This window comes from Amblyomma americanum, chromosome 1 (assembly GCF_052857255.1).
Source record: "Amblyomma americanum isolate KBUSLIRL-KWMA chromosome 1, ASM5285725v1, whole genome shotgun sequence".
Lineage (NCBI taxonomy): Eukaryota > Metazoa > Arthropoda > Arachnida > Ixodida > Ixodidae > Amblyomma > Amblyomma americanum.
Window position 1 is genome coordinate 399,541,052 of NC_135497.1, and position 24,393 is coordinate 399,565,444.

General features: G+C 45.2%; 1 protein-coding gene and 1 long non-coding RNA gene across 2 annotated transcripts in view; one reads left to right on the forward strand and one right to left on the reverse strand.

Moving 5' to 3' along the window:
* Positions 1–3,934: 3,934 nt before the first annotated feature.
* LOC144115739 (uncharacterized) lies at positions 3,935–17,700 on the reverse strand. Its single transcript, XR_013311525.1, has 4 exons — positions 17,648–17,700; positions 17,454–17,532; positions 16,884–17,035; positions 3,935–4,376 (listed from the first exon to the last, which is right to left on the reverse strand). It is a non-coding gene; the product is annotated as an uncharacterized LOC144115739 (long non-coding RNA).
* A 148-nt stretch (positions 17,701–17,848) lies between these two features.
* LOC144115740 (uncharacterized) overlaps positions 17,849–24,393 on the forward strand; it is a 48,346-nt gene continuing 41,801 nt past the window's right edge. The window contains exons 1-2 of the mRNA XM_077650231.1: positions 17,849–18,193; positions 19,423–19,661. Coding sequence (XP_077506357.1) covers positions 18,127–18,193; positions 19,423–19,661 — 306 coding nt within the window. The 5' untranslated portion in view covers positions 17,849–18,126. The remainder of the gene's footprint in view (positions 18,194–19,422; positions 19,662–24,393) is intronic.

Below are 24,393 nucleotides of genomic sequence, written 5' to 3' on the forward strand. Positions count from 1 at the left end.
CGAAATCGGCACTGGAAACATACCGGACCTTTAAACAGGAAATTGTCAAAGAAAATACCTATGATAATTGTAGGGGAAGTTCTTTGTTGTTTGAGGCCAGGACTGGAGTTTTGCGGACTAAGACGTATAGAGTCAGGTACCAGGAGATAGACACTTTGTGCATTGCGTGCGGAGAGGAGGAGGAAACGGCTGAACACTTGGTTACTCTCCCGTAAAGGGCTTCACCCTACAGTGGAAGGCAGCGGGGCTGACTTACCCAAGGCATTGGGGTTTAGGGATAGTGAAGGGAAAGTGGATTTTAAGAGGTTAGAAGTAACCAAGCGAAGGTTATCTGATTGGTGGCTAAAAGCAAGACAGGAGTGAAATTTCACAAGACATGGCTAGGTGGCTTGAGCCACCGCCCGATGTAAAGGGTTCAGCCGTATCCATCCATCCATCCATGTAGGCGGCGGATTGCTGTTGAGAAGTTTTAATGCAGCAGACCATTTTATTAACAATGCATTTCAGTTTGTGCAATATGTGGTATGCTCGAATAAACGTAAGCGGCGTAATCGTTTTGTTTTGCTTGTTTTTGTGTTTAGTGACGTCACCGGAACTTCCGCTGCTGCATCTTTGGGTCTTTGGAAACACGCGGCTGCTACAACCGGTCGAAATAGGCCGGCGTTATTTCGACCAGGTGAAAATAACGGAAAGCCAAGCCAAATCGTTATTCCGACCTGATCGCGGTCGTGCTGGCGCGGGCGTTTTGCATCGCTTGCTTGTTTGGTCGGCCTCTGGATGCTCTGGACGTGTGGTGTGGCACATTCGTTGTGAAAGGACGCTTGTGTGGTTTGTGTGCTCGCACTTGTGTAGTGCATGTGCCTTCGAAGGCGCTCCAGAAAAACGAAAGTCTTTTCGAAGCTTTCTCAGGAAAATCTTGTCGTAATTGACGGTATGAAAATACGCTTTCATTTCGCGTAATTTATGGGTTGTTCGAGTGGCCATATGTGCGCTCATCCGTTCCGAACTTTCGTCTTGATTTGCGCAGAGTATAGGCAAGTTAGTAATGTGAATTCTTTACAACGTGTGGCAATGGTCAGAAATATGATCAGGCACGGTGGTTCTGCAGTCCCCGAGGCATCCGTCGGTCGAAGCGAGCAGCGGTCCCATACGTACAGGGTCGTCCACCCTGAACACGCGAGCGCGTGGCTGCACTCTCTGGAGGGCCACTGCGTCCGACACGGCCATTCATCGCAGTCGAGTGGCGCAGAAGTTGGACCTGGGCGTGGCGCTTCGCGTCATCTGCCACTTCGCTTCGATGCGCGGCCGTGTCGGACGCGGTGGTCCTCCACAGAGCGCAACCAAGCGCTCGCGTAACGACAAGAGAAGAAGGCTGCTAGTGGCACGTCGACAGGACCAGATGGTATTCCGATTATGTTAATAAAGAAGTTAGGACCAAAATCCAAGCAAACATTAATAGAGTTAGTGAACAAAATGATAGTGGATGAATGGCGATCAAGCAGAATGAACTTGATATATAGGGGAAAAGGGGACAAAGCTGACATAAGCAAATACCGTCCCATAACAGTGAAGTGTGTGGTTTATAAAGTGGTGATGCAGATTATAAAGGACAGACTGCAGGCTTGGATGGAGAACGAGGGGGTGCTAGGGGAGCTACACAATGGGTTCCGGAAACAGAGGAGGTTGGAGCTAGGACAATGTTTTCATTGACACATTATATAGAGATTGCTGAAAAGGAACACAGGCCCCAATGGCTAGCATTTCTGGATATCAGGCGAGCCTACGGCAACGTTATTCAAGATGATTTGTGGGTAACAATGGGCACATCCTATGGCGATCAAGTAGAATGAACACGATATATAAGGGAAAGGGGTACAAAGCTGACGTAAGCAAATACCGTCCTTCAGAAACGCACTGCGTCGAGTCTCGGTTAGCCTGAGCAGCTGTCTGTGGAAGGTATTTAGCAATGAAGAGGGAGCATGCCTGGAGCGTGCGTAGATGCGGTACGCGCGCGCTTCTTCGCTGTTATTGCGGTGGCCGCATTAAAAATCCCATAGAATCATCGCTGTATTGGAATCTATAAATTCTGTATTTTAAGGTGCAGGCGACAAGAATAAAGCGGATGGCAGAAACAAAATTGTCGGAGCGAACCCACGCAAGCGCATTTCATACAGCGCTGTTTGTGCAGTCTGCCGCGGCATAGTTTCGTTTTTGTGCTGTCGTTCGCGCTGGCGTCACAGCGTCGATGTAACAAACAACAGACGCACAAAAAATCACATGGTCTGTAGGTGTGCTGGCGTTGGCCTGGGTGTTTCCAGAAGTCGCCGAACGCAGCGGCGAACAAGTGCCTATATAGAGTACGTGTATAGTCTCGCTTTTTCTGGCCGGCGTCGCCATTACGCGCGCGTTGAACGAATTCCGGGACGGTGTAAACTACCATCGTGTGATGACTTTCGCGACGTACGACAAGGGAATTGTGCAACAATTGCATTATGTAACAGATATAGGCGATCGAGTTTCAGTTGAAGGGGCTTCTGTGGCAGCTGGACTATCTGGCTCATACGAATAAAAAAAAAACGTACCGGGAAAAACGCAGCAACCGCGAACGTAACAGCGGGTTCTACTAGATGTTTGTTTTGCAAAGGGAAAAATTAATCCTGCCTCTTTTCATTGCGAGGGCTAGAAGCGCCAGATGCAGAATTCCATCTTATATTGATATCACCGTTTCGCTGTGCCGCATGCAAGCACTATGATCAGTGCGTTTGGTGGTAAAACCTTTTATGCGCGATGCTTCCTCAAACACACGCTCACACAGTGAATTCTCGTTGTTTTGTGCTCACTTTTATAGCTCAAAGTTTCGGTCAAACTATTGTAAGTGAATTAAGAGCGCCAAGAGTGAACACGTGTGTGCGGCGGTGGTTTTGTAGCCGTGCTCCCTTTGAGCAGTTATATAAATTTGTCGCTATAATAAAATTTTGAGATTTTCGACGTCTTTTGAAGATGAAGACAATATATCCAACGATCATTACGTTTAGGGACAAATTGTGCGCGTGCCATGGATGGGAAGCACGTACGTGGCCACGTACCAATGGTCAGGCATTCGGCGCCTCGATACTTCAAACTATTAAGCGACCGGAAATTTGTTCAAACTATGCTGATTAGAAACAAAGGGTAAGGGGACCGAAAAATAGTTCTTTACGCAGAGTTCGGAATAGAGAGAGCCCAACCAGAGGGGTTGGTACGGGTCTTTTCATTCTTACGCGACCGCTCATAGCTTCCACTCGATAGGCCCCGCATACGCTAAGATAAACTGGTCCCACGTCGTGGCAGAAACAGGAGCGCAGCTGGAGAAACTGCACTTCGAAAGCACCGTGTGACAGGGGTAGTAGACGAGTGGTTCTCCACAATGGCCGTATGCAGCACGCTGCATTGCCATGCTTCATCGATCAGGACAGGTAAGCTGTACGGCCGTTGCGTATGCTTATATTACCGGCAGCTTGGTTGCACTGAAATATGCGATTTTGACGGGTGCAAAGTGCCAGTTTGTAAATACCGCCGGTTTGAATTAAGCGATTTCCCTGTCTGTCTACAGTACACACCTTACATACCCCTCTGGCAATAATGGCCCTCAGCAGACGAGAAAAGAAAAAAATATTAACAGGTGATGCGAATTCACTCAGCCACCGTTCTTCTTGAGGAAAGATAGGTTACAACAGGAAGACAATAAATCAAATTTAGCGAATATTTAGGGCCTCTTGTTAGCAGTTCAAGCCTGATATTACCCAGTTTGTGCACCCAAAACTGCTAGGACTGTTCTCTTGCCTTTGTAAAATACCTACAAAAAACATTCAATTCAAAGGGCCTCAATTACAATGTTCAGTGGGCTTCGGCACCCGTTTAGCAGTTGCCTCAAAGCAGTATGTTGGCGAAATTTTTTTTTCATTAGCTTTGTGAAGCATTTCCTGCTGCAATGGCATAAACAGGAAGGCAATATGCGGTTCTGCAGCAGCACTTCAGACTGTGATGCGACACACGGCAAGCACTTACCTCAAAGATGAGTAGGTTGCTCAGAGGAAACAATGTGGTGGCTGGGTATGGCCTTAAAAAAAACTGCTTTGTAACACGGTTTTTCTATACGGCCAACGAAGTTGTTACTCATTTATTCATACGCTTCATCAATTACTGACAAGGCGTGTCGGTAGGAACACTTTATTTGGCAAGGAAGTCCTGGCCGACATGGGCCTAATGCGACTCTGCCTGTAGGCCAAGGTGCAGACTTGTGGGCACAACCTTGAGCCAATAGCCTGGAACGGGGAATAGGTGCCTTGGACCAGAGATTGCCGCGCCATGCAAGGTCGGCTGCTGCAGTCCCTCCACTAGTGTCAGTCATACACAGGGTTGGATGCCATGAAAAAAGAAGTATGCAAGCTCAGAACAATAAAATGCAACTAATAAACCACTAAGAGAAACCCACAAACAAATACACAAAAAATGGAATGCATATGAGGGAAAAAGATAAGATCTCCCAACAGGCTACAGCAGGAGCCCACGCACTCCTGTAGTGGTTTTGCATAGGGACATTAGAAAGATCCTTAAAAAAAAAGAATAAAAGGAACATTGTTCAAGATGTGCCAGAGAAACCACACACAAAAAGAAGTGTGTACAAGGCAGAGACCAAGAATGAATAAAAACAGTCAAGACAAACAATGAAAGGGTTTCTGAAAGGCTTCTGACGCTGGCACACAGGAGCTCACAAGCTCCATATGCTAAACCCAAAACCTTAAAGGAGCAGAGACATCAAATTTTGGTTGGAGTGTTCTTAGTTTCAAGCATTGCACACTCCCACCCGGTGCGTGATACGTGCTCCGCAATTTAAATATGAACATTAAATATTACCGCATTATTTATACTGAGCGATTTCGGTTTCTGAGTGTCGGGGTGCATTACGACGTTACTCCCGAGGAAGAGCAGCAACCCTGGTCATGTGGGTTCTACACAGGGACCGCTGCATCGTCTGCTCTCGTACACATGGTGTGCATATCAGGGCCTTCCGAAATGCCGGCCAGTACTGCGATATGCTTTATTTTCGAGTAGTTCAAATTATAAAACATTTGAAATTACAATACAAACATGTTTCCACAAAATGCAGTGATGAAAAGAAACATTTCAAATATTTCATTCCTCTTCATAATTTATCGCATCCTAAAGCTTACTGAGCGTCTCAATGAATGAGGGAAAATCATGTAGAATGGTACAATTAGCCTGAGCCATACCTGTGTTCAGGAAAAAAACATGACAGCTCGACTTTGTAAGCTGCCGAATGACAATCTTTCGGCTTTTCATTTCTCGGCCTTTTGGCGAAGATCATAGCACCGAAGCGCGACCTTGTGGCAGAGCATCCGCCTCACATTCGGGAGGTACTGTGTTCAATTCCCAGTGCCGCCAGGTACCCACCGGTTTTAAGATTTCCCCGCCATGGTGCTCGGCTTATCTAGGGCGAGATGCTTGGGAGAAGGGTCTTCGACCAAACCGTTGCCTTGATGGATCAGAGATAAGTTCCGCCGTCAAGCAACCCTAAATCCACCTCGTGCGGTAAAAGCCCATCTTTTTTTTAACCCGTCATGCACACCTGCTGATGCGTGTGAGCCAGCCACAACGGTAGCAATCAAATACCGCCACACTTTGCTCGAAGGGGGTTTGTGAGCGGAGAGTGCTTATGTCACATCTATCTTGAGGCTAGAGAAGTGAACGTTGTGAGTTTTGTAACTGGCACAAGGCGAGAGTTTTGGACTGCGGGTTTTAACCACGTGGAGACGTTTTTGTGCCCGCATTTGACGGGAATTTTGAGGCGCAGGCTATCCTTCCCACGCAGTGCAGCCCTGGAGAGCCGAGCACTAGGCCGGGGGACCGCCTGTTCCCATTGGATTAATTGGCTGGTGGACCGGAGGCCGCGGGAATCGTACCCACGACCTCCCGTAGCCGAGGCGAGCACTCAAGCATGAGGCCATGGCTGCAGTGGAGATGCTCTTGTCACAGTTCAGACACTGAAAAGGCATATGACGTGATGTGGCATTGTTGAGAAACATTAATGACAAAAAAATCAATGAATAGCAGCTTAAGCTACAACAAGAGTGAGAGCATTAACAAGACGACCTCTTCCACACTTTCTTGTGACACCTCCAGCTGTGGAATGCTGCCCCAGATGCAGCATTCTTAACGGGACATGGCCCACTTAACTCTTGTGTATGGGTTTCACCACACTGGAATCCCTGGCCGAAACGGACCCACAGATGCTGGCACATTTCAACTAGGGATCTGTGCTGAAATTTCAGCAGCTGTTTTCCTTCTCACTGGACGAAAAGTGCCTGACTGATCCGGACTCTTATGTTGAATTCCAATGGCAGATCGAGAGTGCTCCGCCGGATCACAAATGGAGCGCGTAGTTCAGGCGGAGATCACTCCCTCCCATTTTGCCAATGGAATGCATGTGCTCCCGCGGGGGCACTTCAGCGCAAGAATAGCTCCAAGTTCAGGAAACATGGCGGCGCCCTTCGAAGCGCGGCCTCTCGCTTCACCAGCGATTCGTCCTTGCCGCCACTCTGTCTCTCGCGTTCACGGCAAACAAAAGGCGCATGAAGCTTTCGCTTTGTGTGATGATGCCCGCACCACAAAATTCTAGTGATGAAACGCGCCAAGTTTTCAGATTGCTTCCTTATTTACAGAGCTGCTAGGCTTAGAGAGTTCGCGACGTCTGACGTCAGAAAGCGCGGGAGGTTCAAACAAGTCAACGATTTTGGTCTAAAAAGCGGTCACAAAGAATTGACCGCGATGGAATTGACATCCTGTTAAGAAAATTATTTGTTTTAACTTGTGTGGACGCGAATAAAACGAAAAATAATTACACTTGGGAGAATTCAATTTTAAAAAAGTCAAAAATACTGCCTGTACGCTGCCCGGATCACCGCGTAGCGACGACAGGAAGTTCGCGTATGCGACAGAACGGATGCAGCCGGTCATGACCGGAAGCAGACGCGGGAAACTAAAACGTCGCGCGGGGTTCCGGTCAAATCTGCCGATTTCGGCGGAGCAAATATCGCTGCTCCACGGAGCGATCCGGGATCGACGTCTGATCCCGATCTGTCATTGGAACAGACAACTCGCACTCCCATTTTGCCATTGGAATACGATTGCTCCCAACAGAGCAGAAAAACTTGATCAGGATCTGCCATTGGAATTCAACATTAGATTTGGAAGTTTGTTAAAATTATGCTCAGAAGTTTCTCAGAAGTTTTTGCTTTCTTTTAATGGTTCATAAGAGTGGTGGCCATATGTGCTGACATTACATTTGCTTTCACAAAAGAAACAAAACTCTGAGAAAATTCTGGAAAATTTCTAAACGGAACACTATGCATGCTTTCAGGGACTCCATACACTGTTCATTGTACTGCAAAACAATATTTCAGGCTTTCGAGAAGGAACCCTTGAACAAGAGGGCTGACAAAGGTTGGTTTGCTCATCACTGAGAAGCACTGCCTTTTACTGCCTTTCCAATGAAGGCACACTCTGGCACCCCTTTCGATAGCAGCAATGCCACAGGACAAGCACCAAGCATTTCCACAAAAAGTAACAGCTTTTTATGACCTCATCATCACAGCTCGAACCGCAGAGAAACTAGCCTCTGTTTGTTTGTTTCTGCAATAGCCTACAAGATTGACGAGGCCTGAGAGCAAGATTTACAGATCGATTTTAATGCCACATTGGGGTGGCGTGGCACCTCGCATCAGTATACTGAAAGCGCATAAATTCTGCACATTCCTATGACTACGGCTTATTCCACAGAAAATACTTTTGAACGTAGCTGTGTCTATTGATATGCACCAGACCAAACTTAATGAGGAGTGTGGCAACCTGTACAGAACCAACTAGTACCGTATTTACATGCATAATTTGCGCACCCTTAAATTATCACTCGGGTTTACAAAAAAAAATTTTTTACTCGCATATTTTACGCACCGTGCTGCGCTAGACCACCATCATGCACGCGGGCTCTACCCAGTAGCATTCGGCTATTCCGCATGTTTGTTCGGAAGGCTTTTTGAATCTATTGTGCACTGGGCATTCATGGTGGTGTCGGGCCGCTGTTACAATCGTGGTGGCACCAGCGGCATCGCCACTCGGAACGGCCAGCAGCGCTTTCAGGGAGGATCGGCAGCTGATAGAAGAGCCAACACCGCTGTTTGTTTGGCTGATGCATGTGACTCGACTGCCGGCTATGCTTTTCTCTGTTGCTCTGTTGTTCGGTCGTGTCTTGCGATGTGATATCACAACTATATGGCAAGTTTCAAATTGCTTGTCAGCGCCTTATCATGGCGCGGAGCGGCGAAGCCAGCGAGAATAACCGCGTGCGCACAAGTTTGTCGATAGACGACAATCGTTGTGTCAGCAAACTTGTGTGCATGTGGTTATTCTCGCTGGCTTCTCAGCTGCGCGCCGTGATAAGGCGCTGACAAGCAGTTTGGTCGATACTCGCGCGGTACTGTTAAAGAATTGTGTGGTCTGATAATTGATTTATTGATTCGCGGTTGCTTTCCCAGACAGTCACGTGCAGACCAGCAAAAAAATCTTTCATAGGGGCTAATTCAAGCTTATTGCTAAAACATTGCATTCATAACATCAAAAAAAAAAAAAACATATGAAGGGGGAAGGGGGGGGGGGGGGGGGAGACAAAAAATAAAAGGGAAGGTGGCACAAACCTTTGCCTTAAATATGCAAAAGGCGTTGTTTCGTACCATTTGCAAAAGCTATCATGTCAGGATTTCGCATTCATTGAAAAGCAGTGTGCAATCACCTTGAAATCAGTGTGTGGCAGATTAGCCAGCAAATAAATTACTGTAATATATTTACAGTAATTAAATTACTTTTCTCGGTAATTTATGTGATTCATTACTTTTGTGGCCTGGTAATTTAGTAATGTAATGAGCTTTCAAGCAGTAATTTCACGGAAAAGTAATTATTACTAGCGATATTACTTTTGCTGCATACCGAGTCCATGCTTCTCCCCGTATCTGCCATGCTTTGGCCTCGCGTTTGTGGAGATGAGCATATACAAAGCAAAGATGCAGTTTATGGGGGTTTAACGTCCCAAACCAATCGACTCTGGCTATGAGGGACGCCATAGTGAAGGGCTCCGGGAATTTTGACCACCTGGGGTTCTTTACGCGCACTGACATCGCACAGTACACGGGCCTATAGCATTTCACCGCCACCGAAATGAGGCTGCTGCGGCCGGGATCAAACCAGAGTCTTTCGGGTCAGCAGCCGAGCACCATATAACCAATGAGCCACCGCGGCGACTCCCAAAGCAAGAATAATTACGGAGGGCACTAGAGACTACTTCCATGCTTTGAAGGCGAAAAACATTCACTTTTTAATTTATATTGTTTCCTTCCTTTCTAGTGACACACCTACTCATTAGCATATAGTCATAGGGCAACACATACATTAAATGAATCATTACTTGTCAAGAAACAACGCGGTTTTGTGGCCGATGGGTTGTGTGATCACCTCGTAATTTGAAGGCCCTGGGTTCAATTCTCTGCACCCTTGGAAGAAATTTTTCTCTTTGCTGACGATGTCATTGGGGGTTATGGACCACTTTTCCTGGTCATCGACAACAACGCCGGGTATCGATGTTAATGTGCCACTTAAGGCTTGTGCCTTAAAAGCGTGCAAGTATTAATAGCCAGCACCCCAGGGAAGCACGCGGACGAGAGGTGCGCGCAGGCGTCAGCACTGCCTTTGTGAAGAGTCTGCATATCAGTCACAGGACTGCTACACATCTCCCTGCACTGCATAAGGTCTCACACGCAAACGCACTGCATGGCCATCAGGAGAGCTCGATGACCAAGGCATGCCATATGGCACCTTCACGCAGACGCACTGCGAGTGCTTGAGCAAGTACTTTGACGTCTTTGAGTACTTTGACACCGACAAAAAGTCAAAAGAAAGTTGGCCACGAGTTGTCGGGTTTTTGTGGCCTCACCTGAGGCCGTATTTCTAACTCAAGGGCAAGATAGGCAACAGCGTCCCGGCGACATGCAATGTATTTCCACCAACTTGCCTCCAGAACAAATCAATTGAACAGCAGAATTGGCAGCTTCTCGCGCGCCTGTGCACTTCTGGGATGATGCGTGAATAAGCAGTCACTGCACTCCCGCTGTTTACGCGGATGACAAATTCTTCAAAATCAGGATGGTGGGACCATATTACACATTGAACAATGTACTTCTGATTGAAGAATGATATGACAAAGACCTCATCTACATCAGTAAAGCTGCAGTTCAAATTGACTAAAAAGGGGAAAAATTTCTGACGCCCCTTTTCAAGCTCAGTGGCGGTGCAAACAAAAACAAAAAACTCTAGAAATTTTGCACAAACTATGGCCAATGCACAACATTTTAGCATCGAAACTATGTAATTTTCATTACTTAAGGCAGCTAATTGTAATGTAACTACTTTGAGACCAGTAATTTGTAATGTAATTACTTCTGTGATTTATAGGAAAGTAATTAGTAATAGAATTTAATTACTTTTCAAAAGTAATTTTGCCAAGTATGGTGTGTGGTCAGCGGCTGCCTAGGGAACTTCTCAGTGTCCTTAAGTTCTTACGCAAACAATGACACACCACCCAGCTTCCTATTAGTGACAATGTTCATGAGAAAATGGAATATTGTGACAAAGACGACGAAGCTGGCTGTGGTGCGTTACAGAGCACTCGCGCTAGACCAACGGCCATTAAATTATACCTCTGCCATCGTTCATCGCAACTCACTCTTTAGACAGCCACCACGTAACAATATTATACACCACACAGCATTTGCATTGGAGGGAATGGCCAAGGGCATTTTCCATTTGGTTTTCTGCGTGCTCAAGGAATATAGACACATAATTTTGGTGGCATGTTTTCTTCTCTACAACGATGCAGAAAATACTACTACGCATGAATCACCATGTGATATTTGCCCATGACCGCTAAATAATTTATAATTGAATTTTTTCTGTCACGCTGTTTCAGTTTCAACAGCCGAACAATTGCTGTTATGTCAAAGAGTGCTTTTGTGTCACGTGAGGCATCGAAAAACGCCCATATAATCGCTGCTTCATCGTTATGATTTACTGCACTGCTGAAGCCAGCCTTCCTCAAGAGCCGGAATGCCAACTAATGTGGAAGCAGCGATTATATTGCAGTTTTTTCATGACTCACGTGACCTGTAAGTACACGTTGGAGTCACAGTCCTCATTCGGCTGTTGAAACTGAGACCGAAACAGCACGAGAAAGAAATGCTATTATAAATTATTTAGTGGTTATAGGAGAATACCAGGTGGTAATTCATGTATAACGCCTTACACATCGTTACAAACAAAAAACACGCACCCAAAAGTTAGGTGTCTATACTCCTCTAATTCTTTCGACCCACCATTCTGCTTACTGATCTTGCTTTGTGGTTCATCTGCTGAGCGACTTAGCGATATCACCTGAGAATTGCAGATTACTAAAATATTCTCCATTAACTCTTATCCCCACTTTTCCCAATCCAGGCCTCGGAATAGAGCAGGTATTTCTAAATACGTCCTGTTTACAGGAGGTATTTTGTTGCAGAGGACGCATTGCGGAGACTCATTTTTTTTCTGCATGATTGGTGATGGATTAGACAATGCAGTCCAAGACTTCTTCAGCACAGTTTGGTATTGACACTGTTGCTTCCATCACTGGCAAAACACCATCCAATGAAAGTAACGCCTACGTGGAAGCTGAAGACAGCTAAACTTGTACTGTTGGAAAAAACTGCATGCGTGCTAGACACTTGCTTGTTCACTCAAATACGGCCTAATAGAGCAGCTGGGACACGAGACCTGGCTTACATACCTTCGAGGCTGCTATGTGATTAAAAGGTTTCGCCTGCACATTCTTTGAAATGCCTCAGGTATCATCTTTTACCAGGTCAACGGATATACTCAGGCTGCTTTCAGTTTGGGCATATTGTTACGTGGCGACCAGCCGAATTATAAGTGACGATGAACGATGGCAGTGAGATCATTCTAATGGCCCCTCGCCTATAGCGCGACCTTTCTGTTCCCGCGCCGCTGCCAGCTTCGTCGTTTCAGTGACACTACCCGGGGCTGCCGAGCGATCATCCCGGTAGTGAATAGAAGAACACACCGACGGAGAGACGGCTCAGTGGAGATGGGTTCAGAGGAGGACGGTACAACACAAATGGCATGGGGGGAAGTGCTGGCTGCCACGATGAAAGATACGTGTGAGTGAATCCTAGTCGACGAAGCGCTTGGGACACAGGTCACCAGTAGCCAACGGACGAAGCCCTTGAATGCACCGAATGGCATGGGCAGGGGGGTTGTGTCCTCACGTGTGGGCGGCGTCTCGGGTCGCGGCAGCGTTGTCATGTCAACGTGTCTTGTGGTCAGGGCGGGGGACGGGACTGCGGTGAGCGGCGAGGTCGATTCAGGTTCGACGGGCTGGGGAACAGCGGGGCAAACCAGGTGCACATGGCCGACAATAACGGCAGGCAGAAGACTCCGAAGATCCAGGACCAGGATGGGGATGATACCCCGCATCTCACACCAAATGTTAAGTGGCGACCAGCCGAATAATAAGCGGAGATGAATGATGGCAGTGAGATGGTTTTAATGGCCGCTCGCCTATAACGTGACTTTTCCGTTCCCGCATCACTGCCAGCTTCGTCGTCTTCGTGACAATATTGCCGCTTTGCACAGTTTTTCCACAGTGCCGCGAGGTATGCCTTAACGAGGTTTTACTGTACCTGTGAGTACTAACGTTGCTGAATTTGATGCGCCTCAATGTGAAATCTGAACCAATTCATACACCTCCTGCAGTAAAGCCCATGATCCAACTATAAAATTGAAGCCCTGATCTATTGCTATGCGATGCATTCAGAACAGGTGGTGCCCTTGATGGTCTCACAGATAGCTTTGACCACAATGGCAAAAAAGGCAACAAAGGTTGCCTCCAAACTATAGCTCTCCACCATTCGTGGCATGTTTTCCGCTGCTCTACTATCTTTCTCCACAGTGGCCCACTCATAACTCACCTCAGTTCTGACTGCGGGGCCAATCCAGCAAACAAGTCTTACGCAGTACTATTTGGATGGACCTTATAGCCATGCCACTGCTCTAATTACACCCTACCACTTTCGCTCGGCCCCATGGCGACATTCCTAACAGAGGTGGGGGAAGGAGGAAGTTGGAGCACCATGAAAGCCAAATGTACAACAAGGACGTAGTGCAGTGGCCTCGCTCAAAGCTCTTGCCCTGAGCTCAAACAGCACAGGTACTTCTGGTCGAGCTTACAACTTCGTCATGCCCGAGCTGACAGCTCACATCGAAACAAATTTTTAATTACACACACCAACAATGCCACATCTATTATGATACGGAAGATGATGTTAAGCCATCTATGCTCTAACCAACCCAAAATTCTTACCACTGTCAAGTAGATGACCTCGATTCTCTTCGGCAATACATCCAGCTCATTACTGTTCACAGCTATGGTAAATTGTCATTTTTACCTCTCAGATTTTCTCATCAAGAGGCACAAGGGCAATTGGTTAACTGTCTGGTTCTTGGGACCAAGTGACATTAAGCAATCGCTACATGCACTGGACAAACACTCCCTAAAGGGGCCACTGAAAATCTTGCACCAAAGTTGCAAATTATACTGTTTGAAAGGGCACTACTTTTTTTTATTTATTTGTACCTCAAAGGCCCACAAGGGAGTATTACATGAGGGGTGGGCTGACATGTATTAGAACCTCCTGTCACAGAATTTTTTCAGAAAAGGCAAACTGAAGAGTTCAAAAACATAAAAGCGCGGAAAACGGGGACTTCAAGGGTAGAAAATCCCCGTTTTCCGCGCTGTTAATTTTTTAAATATGTATCACCAACTCGCCCGCCTTGCTATCGTGTAGAAGAGCTAAACTATTCATCCACATCCTTGAGATTTTTTTTGTTCCCATAATTCCTACTGCACTAGAAGCCGTGTGTCGGTGCTTGAAACTGAATGCCACACACCCATATACATGCAGCAGACATCCTTTACCAGCATAGCACCACGTAAGATTATGTCAATGCCTCATTTGGGGACAAGGGGTGCAAGCACATAGAACAGTAGGAACAAAACGCAAACACTAATGTGTGAACCACTCCTGTGCTCTCTTTTGGGCTACGTACATGTCTCAAGATGAACAACCCCATCCCCATTTTCCTCAAAAAGTGAAACTACAACGAACATCTACTGTTAACTTGTGAAAACAAAATGACAAACATAGAAGGAAGAACATAAACATGTCACGTCCTTGTGTTTCTTTGTATTCTTCAATTACAGGAACTACTTCCTCGTTCAGCTACCTGTCCTACCTACATTCGTCTGCGACTTCTCGCCTCTCGCCACTGCTTGTCTCTAGGGGCACAAACGTTGCCAGTTTCACAGCAGGAGGCCCACCTTCAAAATTATAACTTGCTAGATACGTGACAGCCTAGTTACTTTGTTCAGTATACAGGCAGGCTTTGTTCATTTGGGGTCTGCAGGTGAAAGCTGTTGTCTTAATAGTGAATGTTCCCACGTTTCCTTTTTTTTTCTTCTTTCTATGTAATGGCTAGGACAAAAAACTGTTGCCCACCCAATGCAACGGAAGTAGCCACATAATCATAAGGTCTCTTTCCTTCGGCTGCACTTTCTGCACTAGTGCGGCACGAGTTCTAGGCTGGCAGAAATGAATGAAATGAAAGCCGAATTGCTGCACCGCAGCTGCGGTGCAGCAGTATGGCAATGCCCATGTGTAGGTTGAAGAACTGAAGAAGATATGGCACTAGTTATTTAATGAAATGATGACAGTTCTTTGTTGAAATGTCGATGGGGGTTTAAACGTCACAAAGTGACTCAAGCTATGAGGGATGCCATAATGAAGGGCTCTGGAAATTTCGACCACCTGGGGTTCTTTATCATGCACTGACATCACAGTACACAGGCCTCTAGATGGAGACAAAATTCTAGGGGCCCGTGTACTGTGCGATGTCAGTGCATGTTAATGGAGCATAGAGACCTAATATTGGTGGCATATTTTCTTCTTTATAATGAAGACACTACAATACATGAATCACGATTTGGTATTCGCCTACGACCGCTAAATAATTCATAATCGAATTTTTCTGTCATGCTGTTTCGGTTTAAACAGCCGAATGAGAGCTGTGACGACAAGGAGAGGTTTTAGGTCATTAGAGGCATAGAAAAACTGCGATATAATTGCTGCTTTATCGTTTTTATTTACTGCACTGCTGAAGCCAGCCTTCCTCTAGAGTAGGAATGACAACAAATGTAGAAGCACCAATTATATTGCAGTTTTTCACGCCTCACATGACCTACAATCTCTCTTTAAGGTCACAGTCATCGTTCAGCTGCTGAAACTGAAACAGCACGAGAAAGAAATTGAGTTATAAATTATTTAGCAGCCGTAGGAGCATACCACGTGTAATCCGTGTATAATAATGCCTTACACCTCATTACAAAAAAGATTGGTTTGGTTTATGGGGGTTTAATGTCCCAGAGCGACTAAGGCTATGAGGAATACTGTAGTGAAGGGCTCTGGAAATTTCGACCACCTGGGGTTCTTTAACGTGCACTGACATCGCACAGTACACGGGCCTCTAGAATTTTACCTCCATCAAAATTCGACCCCCACGGCCGGGATCGAACCCATGTCCTTCAGGTCAGCAGCTCCCTTAAAGAACACCAGGTGGTCAAAATTTCCGGAGCCCTTCACTACAGCGTCCCTCATAGCCTGAGTTGCTTTAGGACATTAAACCCCCATAAACCATAACCTTTCAGCAAATAACTGTCATCATTTCATTAAATAACACGTGCCATACCTTCTCTGCTTCTTCGACCTACACATGGAAGAATTGAGTGACTGTTTGAGGCGTCAAAATGAAAACCTAAGTGGTCAAGTCCAGTTGCATGGGCAGCATTTCAGCGCTAATTCGTAAGTAGCCTGTGTGTATACATGCAACATTTTTTTTTTTTCTGTGAAACGACGATTTCCTAGAGCAGGTTCATGGTAAGACTTCTTTGCGATTTGCTGCTTGAAAATTCTTCCAAGTGTTTCAGGATTTTGGTGGTCGTTGGCGTCGGCAGCATGCAGTTGGCTGCAATTTCGTGACAACAGCAAGGCTATCAATCGGGCCTGCACTCGACCATTTGTTTTGGAAGCGGACAGTGCCAAGCTGCATTTGAACCATCTGAACTGACACTGCATGCTACCGGCACCACCGTGGAACTTCACAGAACTAGTGCAGAGAGTGCAGCCAAATCAAAGAAACCTATCATGACCACAATCTTAACAAAGTAGTAGTTTGGGCTTGTTGGTATAGCATATCAGAAGACATAGCGCAGCACAACGGGACAAAGAAAAGGAGCACACAGGACGAGCACTTATCCTGTGTGCTCCTTTTCTCTGTCCCATTGTGCTGTACTATGTCTTTTTCTAATATCACCACAATGACCTGTCACACACTACAACAGTGCCTTGTGAGCTTTATGCACCTCACAAGCTTCCAAACAGTCAAAAGACATCATGCACATTGTCCACAGTGTTCATCTCTTTAAGGCCTCTTTACAACATCAGCTGTAAAAAGGTCTTAAGATTAGGGGCATTAAAAGGAAGCATGCTTTTCCAGTTGCCTCCATGATAGTTGGCCACCTAAGTCCAAACACCTTCCCCACGTAAAACAGATGTTCGGTGCAGGTGGCACAGCACTCATTTTAAAATCATCACAGAAGGTGGAGGGCTCACCTTGTGGCGCCTTAAAGCCTTTGCTGCCTCAGTATTTTAACGTCCCATTTGTTCAGCCTCTGCGCCAGCAAGTGAACGCCGGACTCGAAGCAGGAATCGGGAAGGCCCGTGCATACCAGAAAACTGCCTGCAAGTTTTTCAAGTGATGTCGTCTGAAATAAATATGAATTTAAAAGAAGAACATGTTTCCCTCTGCAGACACCAAAGCGTAATCGCTTATCTCGCCACAATTTTTGCACCTGTTTTAGAAAGCGAATTGCAACAAGAGCACACAATTGTAAAGTGCAATTAAGTGAACACTCAACAGACTTTCCCAGCCACGGGGCCACAAAAAATCGGACCGCGTACAAAACTCATCGCACAAACGGTTAGTTCAACTCACGACCGGCTTTATTAGTGGTTCAACTAGACTGTTGTCAAAAGTTTCCCGCCTTTTTTCGGGAGCACGCAAAAGCTGGTAATTATGCGTTACCATGAGTTACGTTGGGCTGGGCTGACAAAAGATATAAAAACACGCTCAGCGCTTGCTCTTTTCCGTAGACCTGCACAGAGCTTTTGAGCAGAACTTACGATAAAACAGATGAGTCTTTGCCTCCGGGCCTTTGGGTCCACTGGCGGGCAAGCGGGCTCCGTGCTAGTCCTGGGTTATCTGCTAACACAAAATATTCGGGCGCAAGGAAGTTGACAACGGAATGCCGAGTGTCAGATAATAGGCAATTGCTCAGTATGTGCATGCCAAAAGATAGAAAGAACAAATTACTCACGTGCAACACGACCGCTCGCCCGACCCGCCGACCGGCCTGAAAGCAATGCTCGGCTCGGCTCAAACATGGCTCAAACAGCAAAAAAAATTGGCGGACGTGACGTCTTTTCTTCAAACCAGATGCGACATCATGGGTTGAAATAACGCTCGCGTTATTTCGACCTGGTTGTAGCAGTCACTGCCGTCGAAATAAGCCTGGGCCATCCTTACGCGAAGCCAAAGCTGAGCCGGTACCAGCGCAGCAGTCGTATCCAAAGCCACGTCGTTTGCGTTGCCGCCTCTTGCAAACGTTTTCTGTTTGTAGTGTGCACCCGATTCTGAGCGTTTTTTTTTATCTGTCGTGCTTTTTTTCGTGTTTGATAATAACTGTTACTGTATCCTATTTACGACCACTTGCATCAATTCATATCCTGCCATTCATTTTACTAGCAGCCTGTCATCCTAACTGAAGAGTGCAACGCCAGATTCGGTGCATTGACAATGAGACCGGTTGAGATCTTCGTTCTCGAGCATGCCCTCAAGTACCAGATGGGCAGTGCCGTAAAAGGTAACACGCAGTCGAGTTCTTTACGGGCTGCCTGTCCGTCAGGTGATGTGTGGACTTGAAGCACTGATTGTGCTGGCAGCTGCGTTGTGGCGGGGAACGCGGTATGACATTCATGGTCGTGTTTCTCGCTGTCACGCATGCTTGAAGTCCGCCAAATAACAGTTCGTTAGCGATTATTACTTTTCAGGAGGCACTACTTCACTATGACTGTAGCGTTGCTTTGGTGCTTCGCGTCGCGTTCATGTAAAATGTGCTCGCACTGTGAGAAACCATCGCGTCACTGGTGTTGGTGTGATATCTGTGTTCTCGAGCTACCCATGCCAGTATGCGCTCCAGACTCCGTTCTGTATATAATGAAAGTAGCCCCCCCCTCCCCCTTTTTTTTTCTTGTTGCACAGTCGAGAATACGAACACTCGTTAGCGAGGAGCTAGCCCGTTGTTGTGGAGCGCATTTTGTAATGTCAGTACTATTTCGCGAACGTAATTGTATATTTATAACTTTGGTAATTGTGCATTGCAATTTGGATGAGGTTCGGGTGGTGCTGTCGTAACCTCGTAAAATCATTGCACAGTAACCACACTGTAACTACGATCAATTTAAACACTACTTGGAAAAAGATGTGGAATAAGAAACTGATTTATTGCTCAGGAACTGAACCTTTTTCGCTAGTTGGTTCATTTGAAACTTGTAATGCCCCTTGGGGAAGTCTTTTGATCTTTTCAAAAAGGGAAATTCTGCGGTGTGCAATGGCACAGCATTATATTTGACTGCCATAGTTTGCTGTGTTTGTTTAAAGAGCCAAATGGACCAAAAACGGGAAACATCAACAACATTGTCAGTGGGATCGAAAATCCTGTATGAAAGGACGTGCAGTTCTTTCTTTCACTGGTTTCAATTGGCTGTATGCTGAGAATGCTACTGGCATTAATTGTGCATGAACGAGAATCTAATTGTACTGATGGTGGGGCATCCATGCAACTCGCCTTGTAACTCGTTACCGATAGGTGTCACCTAGACATCCAAAAGGTGTTCGTGTATGCATTTCAGTATGAGCATAATGGGCACTTGCAAGCGTCACCTCTGCAGTCTAGAGCACATTTTTGGAGTGCTATATGAGGTATGCGTCGCAGGTGCTCTGTTTTTTTTTTATTCTTCTGGCCACTCAGATGCTTTCCTTGTCTATCTGGCATATTTCAAAGCACTTTCCTGGTGATTTATTTCCATGCAGCACTCCGGGGGCGGGGTAACAAGCAGACCATTGTGTACAATCTAAGCTCACCATACATCTGCCTCATGTACCTGGTGCACATCTTCAACGGCTACCTGACCTCCTCTTACAAGACCATCTCCTCCTGGGACCCTGCGGTGCTCAAAGTGCTTGTGGACGTTTTCCAGGACATGTACTCAAGGGAAAAGTTCACCTCAGAGAAGGTCCTTGTTCCCCTCATCTTGCGTGCCCGGCTTTTGGTATGTGTTTTATCCTTGGATTGTGCTCTTCTGCGTGGGTGCATGTGTGCATGCATGCTTGCTTGTTCTCTTCATCTTGCTGAGCTACCACCAGCTAGCTGAAACCTGGTAGTTTTCAACAAGTTTTGCCCCTGTCAAACACACAAGTTAAATGCAGTTACGGAAGGTGCACTTTGGCAACGTACTTGAAGCAACAAAAACAGCGATAGGCAATGGCAGAATTTTTTAAAAAGTTGACGAGAAAGCAGAAACTTCTGTAAATTTATTTTTTAGATGGTAACACAAAAAAAAAAAAACTTAAATAATAAAAAAATAAAATAAAAGCAGAGTTCCTAGCCTATCCAGAATGCATGGCAGCATGTAGAGGAGTTGCATTGATCTCGTTCCTTTGTTTTATGGTTTTGTTAGGTAACAGAGAAATCTTCTTAAAAACAGTGTTACAAAAGATAAAGTAAACGGGTGCTTTGTTATAAATGAGTTTGTTAAGGGTGAGTGAATAGTGGTTTTTTGGTTTTGAAGTGAATGGTAATTATCTTCAAGTAATTTCGAAGCAAATATTTCAGATACTTCTGGCACACCAAAAAGGTTGAATGGCACAATAAACATTTTCAAAATCATGTTGTTTTTTTTTCTAACGTACAAGGCCATTACATGAAAAAAGGGAGAGTGCATTGAAGCTTTGTCAAACAACTCTATGAAGCTGTGTCAACTTTCTGCAAAAATTGTCATTAGAAATAGCAGGACTCGACCTGCATGCGGTGTCGATATATTTGTGCAGTTTGAGACCTATATTTGGGGCCTCCAACTGCTGCTGTCAATTAGGATTTCGTCGTTGTGCAGCTGTTTCTTTTCAGCAGTGACTCCATAGACACTCGCTAGGCGTACGCACCGTGCGTCCAGCGCCACCTTTGTCAGAAAGGGGCACCCATCTCCACGTGTCTCGTGCTAGCACCCCCTTCGCATGCACACCGTCGTACTTGATTAGTGCATGTCGCGCAGAGAAGAGCCACTCCGGCAGCTGCAGTCAGCTTGGACTCGTCCCGCGGAAGCGCGGGTGCAGACTTCGGTAGGTACAGATCTGGGTGCCGTGCTTGCACCGGCTTGCATCTGCTGCCACGCGCATGTGCAGACCGACTCTAGCATATGCGGAGGCGCACAGGTACACAGTGTGTATGCTTAGAAAGTGTCCATGGAGTTGGGGCTATGTCTGTGTGCTTGCTGAGGGTGCCATTTCAGTGGAGGTATGCTGAAACAATGCTGCACAATGCAAGCAATCCAGAAACATTCGCTCGAGATGAATTTTTCAGTATTTTTAATACTAAACATTAAGATCAAATCAAATATTGAATACCTTACAATTTGACTGAATGTTCGAAATTATCAAATGCTCGCATACCCCTACAATAGGACAAGTTGTCGGGCTAGTTGGTGGTGATCCATTCTTTTGTTGACAGCGCTTCAAAAACATGGACAGAAGACATAGAAGACGACGTCACAGGCGCTGAACTTCAACTTTATTCAGGAACACCGAAACACTGCATATATACCCAAAACACAGGCGCCGACAAGCGGCAAAAATTTTATGCACTCGTGGCAACAGAAATGATATGACAAGTAGGGGTAAAATGACAAGGGCTAAAAACTAAAGAATTGAACAGGGCAGGATAAAACCAGAACAAGATGAGACAAAAAAATATCTTTTACCAAGTCATTTAAAAAAGAAAAACCTCCGACACGTGAAATAGTGGGGCGGTTTGACTAAAGGAATTTGCAAGAAGGGGTCCGATAACATTGAACCAAAACATACACACCAACAAAGATCAAACGTGGTGAAAAATGAGAAAGGCGTAGTGGCAAGAAAAAAAACAATGAAAACACAATAGTGATCGGGTACGCAAATGAAAATTTAACAAACAGATGAATCCAACAATTAACGCAGCTAAACACAGAAGATGAAGTGTGCGAGATAACTAAAAGGATAAAAAAAGAAACAGGGATGAGCAAGAAAGGTGAAGCCAACAGAAAACTTGGCTAAAGGTATAAGATGAGATGCAATAAAACCGAGAGAGAACGATAAAATATCAAAAAATGAAGTTCTACAAAAAGTAAGTCTAAAAGCAAGAAAAAGATAGTAAAAAAAACAAAGGAGTTGCATTCTTTGCTTTTTTTGCCAATCTTCCTTTTATCCATTCTATTACTATCTTTTTCTTGCTTTTATACTTACTTTTTGTAGAACTTCATTTTTTGATATTTTATCGTTCTCTCTCGGTTTTATTGCATCTCATCTTATACCTTTAGCCGTGTTTTCTGTTGGCTTCACCTTTCTTGCTCATCCCTGTTTTTATCCTTTTAGTTATCTAGCACACTTCAGCTTCTGTGTTTAGTTGCGTTAATTGTTGGCTTCATCTGTTAGTTAAATTTTCGTTTGCGTACCCGATCACTACTGTGTTTTCATTGCTTGTTTTTTTTTCTTGCCACTACACCTTTCTCATTTTTCACCGCATTTGATCTTTGTTGGTGTGTATGTTTTGGTTCAATCTTATCGGACCCCTTCTTGCAAATTCCTTTAGTCAAACCGCACCACTATTTCACGTGTCGGAGGTTTTTCTTTTTTAAAAGACTTGGTAAAAGATATTTTTTTGTCTCATCTTGTTCTGGTTTTATCGTGCCCTGTTCAATTCTTTGGTTTTTAGCCCTTGTCATATCATTTCTGTTGCCACGACTGCATAAAATTTTCGCCACTTGTCGGCGCCTGTGTTTTGGGTATATATGCAGTGTTTTGATGTTCTTGAATAAAGTTGAAGTTCAGCGCCTGTGACGTCGCCTTCTATGTCTCCTGTCCGTGTTTTTTAAGCGCTGTCAACAAAAGAATGGATACCCCTACATTTTGTGGCTTTGAAGTCGCTGCTGGGGAGGCTACACACACGGCCAGTGAAGTCATTCTAGCCAGGGTGCAATCTTTGGCAGGTGGCACTACACTTGCACCGTTTGCCTTTGTCATAGTGCACTTATAGCAAGTGACACTCCCCATAAGCATGCTCTACTTGTGCGCTTGACCAGGGTATTGGAGCATGAAACTGCTGGGTGCTTTACTAGCTTCCTTGCTAAGTCTGTGCTAGATCTGGAAGTTAGCTTTTTGATAGTTGTCCATCTCATGCTCTACAGTATTCACTTACACAATTCCTATATCATTCAAATTTTTTAAATGATGGCCACACACACAGGTGCATGAGCGGCCACACTCTGAGACATCAGTGCAGTTGGCTGATTATCTGGACTGACCTTGAAATTTACTTCTAAATGGTAATACATTTGTGAGGTGGCTGCACACATTTTCGCAACTTTTTCAGGGTGTGGTGGCATCAGGCAAGTACGGTAGACTCTTGCATGAGTGAACTCCAAGCGTTCTCCAAAAGGTTAGCTTAGCTGAAAGTATATTAAACTGATCATTCACTCTATAATATAGCACAAAAATGCAGAGCATATGTGCACGAAACGGCAAATCTGATAAAATATTTTTATTTAGTCGTGTACAGAAATATGTACAAATTGCATCGCAGGCTGCTGGCTCATACATATGGCTTATTTTTTTACAAAGAATCTGAAATGTTTTTGTTTTTTTACCTTTTGGCTTCAGTATCGGTGGCAGCCTTGATGTAGCAGTGCGATATTCCTGTGCAGCATGACTCTTGGATTTGAACTTTGCCTGATGTAGACAAGCACTTGTTTCACACTTATGCTGTTTCTTGACAGTGGATGCAGTGTCATCCACTGAAAGCTGTCACCAGTGCAAAATGGCCACCAACAAAGGAATGCAAAAGAGGGGGAAAAAATCTACACATAATTGAACCGCGTCAGCTGATTCTCATGACCCTGCTAGTGTGACAATGCAGGGAGTGGCAGATGAAAGGGGATAGTCCGCTGCCTGCATTGTCACACTAGCAGGGTCATGAGAATCGGGCGATGCCATTGGCTGGAAGGGTTCCTTTGACGGGGAAAGCTACTCTGTTCTTGGGTTGTGTGTGATTTTAGTAGAAGTGTCAGCAAAATCGTGCTGCAACTTAGACTGCTTGAAAAGCAGCTTGAAGTGCCATGGCAGTGGTGTGAAGTACGAAATGTTAAAGATTATAAAAACATGGTTGGGTCTACCTCAGGTGTTTGTTCAATTCAAATAATTGCTATTGTGAAATATGTTAAATTGAAATACTTTTAATGTTCGTTATTTGGAAACATTCAATAGAGTTTCAATCTAGTTCACCGTGCTTTAAGATGACGCCAAATGTGTGAACTTGCTTTCTGCACCCGATTCCTTATGTGGCACCTTGCCCGTGTGGCAAGTTATTGCTGTTCAGAATTTGAGTTGATGTTATGCAGTAGATTTTTCTGACGTGATTTTGCTTTTTTCTTTTCTTTTTTTTAATGAATGGCCTGCTTGTGTGCTAGCCATTGGTCTTTGTGATCATTGACACTGATAACCACAACTGCCCTGTATTGTCTACTGCATGTTGTGCACTGCGTTGAGCTGTCAAACAGCCGTAAGTAATGTTCATAGGTAGAACTGTTTAGTTTGTCAAAGTAACAATTTTCCCCATGTCTTCTGCATTCCTTGCAAAAGTAGCGTTAGGTGGAGAACTGGACATGTTTGTGTGGCTTTCTTTTATGCTGTCTGAGAAGTGGAACATGCTGGTCACATGTCCTGTTCTCTTGCTATGTTAATTAGTATGTCATGAGA